At 36.1% G+C, this 10,070-nt stretch overlaps 2 protein-coding genes across 8 annotated transcripts; one reads left to right on the top strand and one right to left on the bottom strand.

Moving 5' to 3' along the window:
• Positions 1 to 14: 14 nt before the first annotated feature.
• LOC116424448 (Mediator complex subunit 25) lies at positions 15 to 4,755 on the bottom strand. Of its 7 annotated transcripts, none has more exons than XM_031970851.2 (15): positions 4,462 to 4,755; positions 4,038 to 4,173; positions 3,890 to 3,935; positions 3,691 to 3,815; positions 3,404 to 3,623; positions 2,741 to 3,335; positions 2,276 to 2,610; positions 2,010 to 2,191; positions 1,773 to 1,935; positions 1,507 to 1,698; positions 1,242 to 1,436; positions 894 to 1,079; positions 758 to 817; positions 568 to 696; positions 15 to 484 (listed from the first exon to the last, which is right to left on the bottom strand). In XM_031970851.2, the coding sequence occupies exons 2-15, from the start codon at positions 4,157 to 4,159 to the stop codon at positions 338 to 340; spliced, it is 2,697 nt and encodes an 898-aa protein (XP_031826711.1). In that variant the 5' UTR covers positions 4,160 to 4,173; positions 4,462 to 4,755; the 3' UTR covers positions 15 to 337. The 7 variants fall into 7 exon arrangements, with proteins under 7 accessions (XP_031826711.1, XP_031826712.1, XP_031826713.1 ...); XM_031970852.2 differs by having other exon boundaries at positions 568 to 681; XM_031970853.2 differs by having other exon boundaries at positions 894 to 1,055.
• A 382-nt stretch (positions 4,756 to 5,137) lies between these two features.
• On the top strand, positions 5,138 to 8,130 carry bora (aurora kinase A activator-like protein bora). Its single transcript, XM_031970849.2, has 7 exons — positions 5,138 to 5,401; positions 5,714 to 5,999; positions 6,095 to 6,383; positions 6,446 to 6,531; positions 6,606 to 6,803; positions 6,882 to 7,092; positions 7,199 to 8,130. Exons 2-7 carry the CDS (start codon positions 5,724 to 5,726, stop codon positions 7,684 to 7,686), a joined length of 1,548 nt encoding a protein of 515 aa, XP_031826709.2. The 5' UTR covers positions 5,138 to 5,401; positions 5,714 to 5,723; the 3' UTR covers positions 7,687 to 8,130.
• The last annotated feature ends 1,940 nt before the right edge of the window (positions 8,131 to 10,070 follow it).

Raw genomic sequence — 10,070 nt, 5'->3', positions numbered from 1 at the left:
TATTTCGTATAGAAATTGTCTTTAAAATTGATGAATTAATTTATTAGGTTACACATTAATAATATCTACAGTAATACACATGTTAAAATATAAATAATCTTTACATATTTATTGCTATTGCTTTAAATGATGTATCTATTAGTAAATTGTGTTCCTTGCTCATCCTAGATAGAAATATACACTTTGTAGTCTTAACACATATATTTTTTTACATATTAAGAATCCTAAGCTATTTACGTTATACACATGTAAAATGTATCAAAACAACTAATACTACTGATGCATAATTTACTTAAATACAATATTACATTGACAAAATTTTCGCTACTTAAATTACCTAACCAAGGAAATCATAATTAGAGACGTCCTCGAATTGCTGATTCTGTGGATTACCAGGAGCCATTGGCCTGGTTGGCATTTGACCCCTGGCTCCAACAATTTGTTGCTGCAGTCCAAGTACTTGTTGCCTATACGGTGGTTGTGGCTGCAACAAAAAATGTACACATATAATTAAATTGATCGCTACCTTAATCCTTCTAAATCAAATATAAACATTGAATTTTATACTTGTTGTAATAAATGTCTGAGGCCCATATTTGAACCAGGGCGCATTAATCTCGGCGCGTTTGCTTGTTGATTGGCCATACCGACAGGATTAAGAGCTCTTTGCGCTTGCTGAGCCTGCACACAAATTTTCTATAATTAATTTTTTCTAGATCCGCAACGTACGATAAAGAAATCTTTCAAAGTATGTCACCTCCAATTGTTGTTTATACTGCATTTCTTGTTGTTGTGCAACTTCTAAATTTTGTTGAATCTACAAGAGTAATTTTGACATACGATATTACGTTTTAATATATTTCCTATATTCCTTTGACACTTCTTATACTTACATTCACTTCCAATTGCGACTTGTACTGCGCCTCTTGCTGTTGCGCGGCTTCCAACGTTTGTCGCAGCTGTTGGATTTTCAACAGGTTGTGGTGCCTAGCTATTTCTATATCGTCAAACGGTGGTCTCTGTTGGCCTATCATTGTGCCGGAAGATGTAGCAACCTGGGGACCAGTAATTTGGCCAGCCTGTCAATATTTTAATCGGGGCGACTTTTATGATTTATGTACATGTGAGTCTACGATGAATCAGTAATCTATTTTCTTCTTCTTTTGGTATGAAATGATGATTCTTTTATAATTAAAATGTACTTAAGAACGTATATACTCTATTTTCATTGTGTAGTTTACCTGCATACTTATTTGATTTTGAGGGCCAGCGGATGAAGTCAATGTTTGTTGCGCAGCATTCGAAGGGACTACATTTTGAGTTATCTGACCTCCTCCCATTGCCACAGTATTCGTTTGAGACATAAGAATGCCACCTTGTGATGTACCCGTAGTGGGCATTGGTCCAGTTATTGCATTTCCCTGTGCAGGTCCAGCCTGTGATATTTAATCAATGTACCTCCATCTTTAAACATTAATCACTTAACATTTCACAATGTATACCGACCTGTCCTTGTCTGATAGAAGCGTGAGATGTTTTCTGTTGCTGAATGACCTTTCGAAGACGGTCCACGAAACCTGACTGATCGTTTGGAATGAATCCTAAATATGTCCTTTTCTCAGCCGTGTACAGGAGAATAAGTACTTTTATGTCACAGCTCGGTGTCGGTGGAGGAAAAGTGAAGTGAACACACCCTGCCTGCAGTACGATTATTATCAGTAATTCCTCAAGACAGATATACGTATACATTTCAAAATCTATGAAATACTAACAAATCCAGAGCTCATAACTTTAGTCAAAGAGTCTAATGCCTCGCACGCCGTTGGATGGAACAAAACAGATTTAGAATTCTTCAAATAAGATCCTCCAATGTTTCCTATCAGATGCTTGGGCATCAATTGCATAAGTAGCTTCTGTGGCCAAGTATCGGCTTTCCTAGAGAACAGTTCAGTAATGTCAATATCATAAAAATGTTTGAACACAAATATTTCCTCTTAAAAGGAACTTACAATTCTGGATCACCGTCCTTCAAGTTTGCAGAAACTTGACAAGGCAGATGTCTTGTCTGTTTCTGTGTGTCCGAGGGTGCTTTGGCTTTCTCAACCCATTCGATCATACCTTGCCAAATCGTATGTCTTTCTCTTGCTGCTGCAATTTGTGGGCCAGCTACAGGTCCAGCGCTTATGTTACCCTAGAATATAAAAATCCACATGAATTCTCCAATAAAGATAAGTCACAGAATTCATATATTACATGAACTACTTAAAACTATTACCTGTGCTTGAGAATGTGGTACTTGCTGTTGCTGACTAACCGACGATACTGATGCCTGCGTTTGGGAAGCAGTCACCGTTTGTGGAACTTGTGTAGGTACAGACTGACTGACACATGACACTGTAAGTTGCGGTGCTCCTTGTCCATGAGACTGCTGAGCTTGCATAGGCATCGAAGCTTGTTGTTGTACGTTTTGCTGTTGTTGTTGCTGCTGCTGCAATCGCATGGTAAATGTCACTTGTTGCTGTTGTTGTTGTGTAAGTTGTTGTTGCTGTTGTTGCTGCTGCTGCTGTTGTTGTTGTTGCGCATTGGCAGCCATTACATTGGTATTGGCTACTAAAAGTGCATATAATATGGATTTTATTTACATTCTTAAACGTTTCCCCGTTGCATTCACATTAACATATTGTGAGTCAAGGTGTATGTATTGACTAGACTGATACTGAAAATATGAATTCATTATTACCGTCCATTCTTTGACCAAACGGTGTTACATTGAGTCCCAATGAAGGAGGCTGGTTCAATTGCGCTATCAAAGCACTGCTTTGTGTATTTGCTGGTCCAGTAGTTCCTGGTGTAACGAAAGGTCTCCACCTTGTGTGGCCTGTTCTTGCTGGCACACCTGTCGGGTGGTAAGTTGGTGGAGCAGATATTTGAGGATTGTAGGGAGGCCTTCCAGCATTCATAGCAGCCGCAATCGGTACTACTGTTTGATGAACCGACGTAATATTCTGAGGAGTTTGATTTCTGAATGGAGGACCCTGTTGTTGGGTAGGTTGAGCGATATTTTGTTGAACTTGATTTGTATTCGGACTGTCGTTACTTTGCAGTGGGCTCAATGGGATTTGAGCAGCAGTGCCTTGAGTAGGGTGAACAGTTCCTGGAAGCGGAGGACTAACAGGTCTTTCCTTCAAGTTATAGTTACGTAACAGCACCAAATGTCGTGGATCTTTAGCATAATTTTTGGTTTGAGATGACTGCAGATCTCCTCCAGCTTTTTCGAACAGCTTGAACAATGCGGGTATTTTTCTAGGTGACAGTATTGAAAGATTAATGTTTCTCTGAAACAAGAAAACATGCTTATACATCTGATATACAGTTTACATAGAAATTGTTTATATCAACATACCTCTTGATACAGAGCAGCCAGCTGCTCTATAGAATGGCCAGCAAATTTGTATGATTCCTGTATAACTGTTTGATATGGAGGAGAATTACAAATTAAAATGCAATGTTTTTGTGATGCTGTATTTGGTTCACGTCGTAATTGTAAATCCTCAAAACATTGTAATCCAGTGGCAAGACCCTCTCCAATATTTGCATAAGATTCTCCTTTCCCACCAACCATCCTATTTGTATATAAAATTTTTTATAAGTTAGAGGATTGCTAGATTAAAAAACTATACTTTTACTTACTCTAATTTATCTAGGACAAGTAATAACTTGTGGGGGTTAGCATAAGGTCCAAAAGTTTCCGTGCAGGGTGCTGGTAAACAGTCAGCAGCATGATATACCACTATACCGTACAATGTTGCACTATTCTAAGATCAAATGAAAATATTAAAATCATGAAATTTAAATTAGTATGGTTGCATTCACATCTGCATTACATTACCTCTGAAACATATTCTCTATCTTCAATGGAACCTTGATTAAAATATCTATAAATTAGAGAAGTTTCAGATGAATTAATTTGAACACATAATATAATAAAGTTTGAGTAAATATTATATGAGAATATAAATAAATAACTTAAAACTTACTCGAGTGTTGGAAGGAGATAATTTGTCCTGAGGTCATTAAGATAGGCTCCATTAACAGCTGTACCTTCAATGACAAATATTACATCTGCTTGTATGCCGTGTTCTGTAGGACCAGCCACCATTTTTATTATTTTGTCTACAATAATAACAATAATACAATAAGTCTGTACAAATATCTAAGGAATATAGATGTTTTCAAATAAGCTTATTCTTAGCAATAAGTGAACAATAATTTATAATATTTGAGAAAGAAAACAAGGAAATACAAACATTAATTTTGTATTTCATCATTATGATGATAGAACCTTAATTAAAGGAAATAAAGTCGCCCTATTTACTATTTTGAAAATTGTTAAAAATTTTTAATTACAAAGTCTTGTTATTTAATACTAAAATTAATTACACATTTATCAAATTTAAATACCTTGTTTTAGCGTCACAAAAAATACAGTTTACAATTCACTGAATGAGGTTATTGTACTGCATATTTCTTCAAACAAGTTTGAACTTGTTTTTCAGGGTAAATATATTCTTGATGATTGTGCAAAATTATTTATTAACGTCACTGTATTGAGTACATAACTCAGTATAAAACAACACTTGATAATAGTTAATTATTTTGTTAACATTAACATTAAACAATACTTGGTGAAGACAACGATGAACACGACACCTAATGAAACTTGTTTTGAAGTTCATGACTTTACCTTAGAAGGTTGGCAACAACCTTCGACAAGTTTTACTTATTATTAAATAAAAGTTTTATAAAACAATAGTGTAAGCAATTTCTAATCTAATTTATATTTAAAAAAAAGAACAATTTTAAAATCAAGCAACACATCCTGTATTTAAAATAAGACAATACATGTGTATTTCGAACAAGTCTCAGTTGGCAATATTTGAAAGCTAATTATGTTTCCTTTTGAATTAAATTCATGATTGAATGTAAAATTAATTTAAATTGGTAGGGTTTAACGTTTAATTATTGATAAACATTTTTTTATGAATTATAAAACTGTTCCAAGTTTATATTAACTTGATTTCAGTAGCCAATGAAAACGTCACAAGTCGATGGCTTAATTTTCAAACCACCTTTTCGAGCATTGACACCAGTTCGTTTCCATCATTTGACGTGTGACAAGGTCACGTGATTGTAATCGTTGGTTCAAATAATTCAAATTTGTAAACAAATTCCTGAATTATAGGAATGTAATAATTATAGTGTGTAATTGTTGCACGTGAAATAAGACTGATAATCCAACAGACGGAACCTATGACGTATCCATATCTATTTTGCGCGGTAACGACCATAAATTGAAAGAACGACTTGTTCGAAAACGTTGCAGCATTGACGACAGTATATTGTAAGTGTTCTAAGCAAGTTTTATCTTCGTTTTATCGATTAAGGGATTTATTTTCTTCAATTTTTAAGAAATAAATATATTCGTTGTACAAATAAAAAAATATTACATCAAAAGTATAATATTTTCAGTTATCATTTATACGATAACAAAATATTTTTCTTTGAGGCATGATTATCTATGGAATATTTAGAATATTAAATAATTAAGATATTTATATCATAATTTTTCCATAATTTCATTAATCATGAAATTCCCTTGACTTCTTCGTTAATTTTGAACAACTTTTATATATTGAAAGTAACTTTGTTATAGCTATATTGGAATGGAGCAACTGAAGTGGACAACACCCATTAAGAACGAAAGGAAACATGATAACATAACAATAAAAAGTCCCATAGTATATAAGACCCCTGTGAAACAATATGAGACAGTTACAAAGCATACAACATATCAGAACAACATAAGTTGTTTTAGCGTACTTCCTAAACATATTACTCCACCATCTGGTTTAACAAAATTCATGGCAAGAAACCCATTTGAAACCGATTTAACTAATAGACTTCATTTGTCTGTGATAAGCCCCTCTGTTTTCAGTAAGGTATTCCTCTGAAATTGTTTCCTACTAAAAATTTAAGTCGTGTAATTGTTTTAAAAAAATCAATGTTGTTTTAATGTTGTCAATGCGATATACAGGTTCAAAGTCCATCTGAACAGTCTCCAGACTTTGCATGGAGCGTGGATGAACTGGCTATGATGCAGCCGGCAAGAATAGAAGAATATCCAATGCAACAAATACATTGCATTGATCCAGAGACTGAGGTAAAAGCTCAAGCTGCTATCGATCAATTCTTTAAGGAGAATCAAATTATACCAAGTCCATGGGAAATGAAGAAGAAAGATAGTAGAATTAAAACCAAAACGGATACTCCAACCAGAGCATCTAGTGACATGAACACAACATCTTTCAAAGTGAAAAAAGATGGTGATTATCATAAACAAGGAGAAGTATGTTTGGACCATTTGACTTTTATCTTCTTCTTTCAGGGTGGAGTCAAACAGTATTATCATTGCCGCCTAATTTACCACCGGATGTCGCCGAAGCTTTGAAACCTTACTTTACTTTCACTCAAGTAAAAGATCATGTTCAGAAACAATTAAGCATAATAATAAGTTTTCTGCTAAATTCAATTTCTTTCGTGTTTAGGAACAAAATTCCGACAGTGACGATGCGAACTCGAGCAACAATTCTTTGAGAAGAAAGTTGTTCTTTAATAATGACGAATGTGCGGAAAATGAGGAAGAAAGTTCTGAATATTTATCACCTGTAGGAATGAATGGTTCTTTTATATTATCTTCTAGTCATCCACAAAGTGGAATGTTAGTTGATGGAGTTCCATTGAAGGTAAATTAAGATTCTCATTATTTATAAGGGTTTTAAGTTTACATATATTTTAACCATATATGTTTGCAACATATGTAGGATTCAGATAATCATCTCCATACATCTGAAATTATTCTTAGCAACTTATCTCCTCCAAACATATCTCCTATACACAAAGCAAGAAATAACATGTCTTGTGAAAGTGTAAGGTCTCGAAATCGTTCAGTTGCTCGATTAGATTTCACCACAGAAATGAGCGTGGATGAAACCAATGTGAATGACAAGGAGAATACGAACAATCATTCTTTAGGTATTAATACATAATAAAATATTACCATATCGATGGAGGTAACTCTGTGTATCTTAACATAATGCAGAAATGCTTCCATTATTTAATATTCTTTTATATTTTCTAGACGCATCCCTTGACAAAGTTAAAGCACTTGACAATAATTCTACATACATTGAAACTAATCACTTGACTGAGGCGAATATCGCTATAATGAACTCAACAAATCTTGAGAAGAATTTTGAGACTGAAATATTAGAGTTTATTTCTAAGGATCAAAACGATGTACATATGTTTAATCACTTGACTAACTCCTGCAAGATGTTTACTAGTGAAAACTGCATATTGCAACAAACAAATGCCATGTTAGGTATGTCTGATCAGCACAGTGTTTCCAATTCCGTACAGGATACTGGTTATCAGACATACAGTATGAGTAGTACGGTAAATGTCACTGACAGCTACAACATTACTCCAGTGAAGCCAAAGACTGGTTATAGCCATTTATTGGCAGACGACGAATTCCGTCTGTCCGACTGGAAAGAGAACATGAAAAACATATTTAGTTCCACTCCGTCGAGATCAAATAGGGAAAGAGAAAATCATATATTTTAAATAATTCTTTTGTACAAAACATATGTTTCAAGTGTTAACTATATTTTTGGACTATATAAAATCAGAGTAAGCCAAATTTGACGAGCTTAGAAGAAATACCATACACTTTTACACCAACAATCGTGTAAGAGTAATATAGTACAATTTTTTAAAAACAATTTTATTATTTGTTCATTATATTTACAGTTGTATCATCATGTATCATCGCATGTTGTGTTTTTTAGTTAAAATTTATGCCAATCAAATTGTAATATAAAGAATAATTATAAATGAAGATCACTGAGAGATTTTAACTATTCACTGCCATGCAATATTCTCTCAGTGATGAAAAATAAGATATGTGTTAATGTATTAATAATATTAGAGCGTGTACAACATTTAATTATGTTTTAGTATATATTACTCCTCAGAATATGTATAATAAACTACCAATTCTTAAATCGAGGCTGACTACAAATAATATAGACAATCTAACAAAAGAGAATAAATAAATCCCATTGTATCAAACAATTTCATCATCGCAGTGAATTGAACAATACTTCTAAGTATTTTTACATTTTAAAAATAAAATACATTTTACACATTAAACGCTCAAAAATCCCTTCCACTTCCCGCCATTTAAAATCCGTTACACTACAAAAAAGGCGGGAATTTCAAATGTACATTCCAAACGAATTCAACTGTTCCTCGAGCTGTTGAACTGTTCCCATTCCGGCCAATCTTCCAAAAATTACAGATTCTATCTCACATCATCAACCATTCCATTACTCTCCCAAATGTCTCACCAAAATCATCCTACTACAAACAACTGTACTTCCGCGAAGGACGAAAAACTGTACACTCTCGAGGTCTTCGTCAGCCACGTCAATCTGCACCACGAAAAGATGCAGGGAATCGATCCATGTAGCCTGGGCGTCGATATGCAATTCGCGGACATGCCGTTGTTCCGAATTTTCCAAAGCGCGTTTCTCCTAACCAAACCGGACCGGAACAAAGAGACGTCCCGCGAGTCCAGGTTCCGCAGTGTTTACTTCAACGCTGGCAAAGTGTACACGTTCAGCAGGGTGCCCGAGGAGCTGGTGCAGAAGATGCGAGCGAAGCCTCTGCTCCTGGACGTCTACAAAGTGAAGGAGATTCTTATATGTCCCGAGGAGGTGATCAAGCATCCTCTCGGCAGCTCGAAGATCCCCATGTCAGGCTGCCTCTGCGACTACGCGACGATGATGAGCAACGACTACAGACACCTGCCGAGGTCGTACCAGATCGACAACACCTTCGGCCTGGTGGACGACGACGACAGGCCGTCCGGATACGTAAACGTATTCCTACGCCTGACCTGCTTCGGCACGTACACGACCAACGCGTTCTCGATCATTCGGCAGAAGATGATCTTCAAGAACCTCGGCTCGTTCAACGAGTTCCTGTGCACCAAGGTGCCGTACGAGGACGAAGAGGACAGGAGAGCAGCGGAGGCCGGCGACAGGTTCTGCTCGCCGGGAGAGGAATTTCAGCCGAGCGAGCTGGACACTCCGCCGAGGCCTTTCAATGTTGGCAGTCTCGCGTTCGTTTGCAGAGAATTGTCCAGACGGGACGGCCACGCGCCCGAGGTGGTTCCCCCGAATTACCCGCCAAAAATCCCGGCCGTTGACGTCGAGGAGAGAGAATTCGACGCGGACAAGGCGCGACGCAAGGGCTTCTCCGATGTTACACCTGTCCGCCCTGAATTCTTGATCGAGAAGAGCGCGTTCTTCGAGCGGACCGGTTGCTCGAACGCCTCGTGCGCCGGGAATATTTGCATAGGGAAGAAGTGTTGAATCGACGTTAGACTGGAATGTGGGAATGTGGAATGTAGTGTAAGGTATGTGGAAGTTTTGTAGATGGATTTATTTTTGTTTGGATTATTAATCCTTACTTGAGAGGTGATTTTTTATATATTTCTCAGATTGATGCGTTGTATGAAGTATAATATTAAATAACTTTATAGCTTCACTGTAGGAAATCAAGTGGTAGAGTCACCTCTCGAGTGCGAAGGGTTAATATACTTTGTATGGTGCAGTGTTTCCCACGTGGCCGTCGCAATTTGATTTTTAAGGGGGTTTGAAATTTGAAATATCATATTTCACAATAATTTTATTTTCTGATGAGAGGATACTATTTGAAATGAACTAATAAAAAAACTATTTTATATCAATATTTCACGTATTGATGCATACGAAACTTGACACTAGAACTGCCAAGCAGTCATGACTTTTCAAAATTGTTCTGTAGAAACTGCTGAAACAATTTCTTTCGAAATTAGAGGAGGATATTATTTTGTTAATAATCGTGTTAGTATTATATAAACCACTGTGATTTTGTTACATCCAATCAAATGGTGACGGTCA

This window comes from Nomia melanderi, chromosome 5 (assembly GCF_051020985.1).
Source record: "Nomia melanderi isolate GNS246 chromosome 5, iyNomMela1, whole genome shotgun sequence".
In the NCBI taxonomy this organism is placed as follows: Eukaryota; Metazoa; Arthropoda; class Insecta; order Hymenoptera; family Halictidae; genus Nomia; species Nomia melanderi.
Note: the sequence above shows the minus strand (reverse complement) of the source record. Positions and strands in the feature narration are given on the sequence as shown.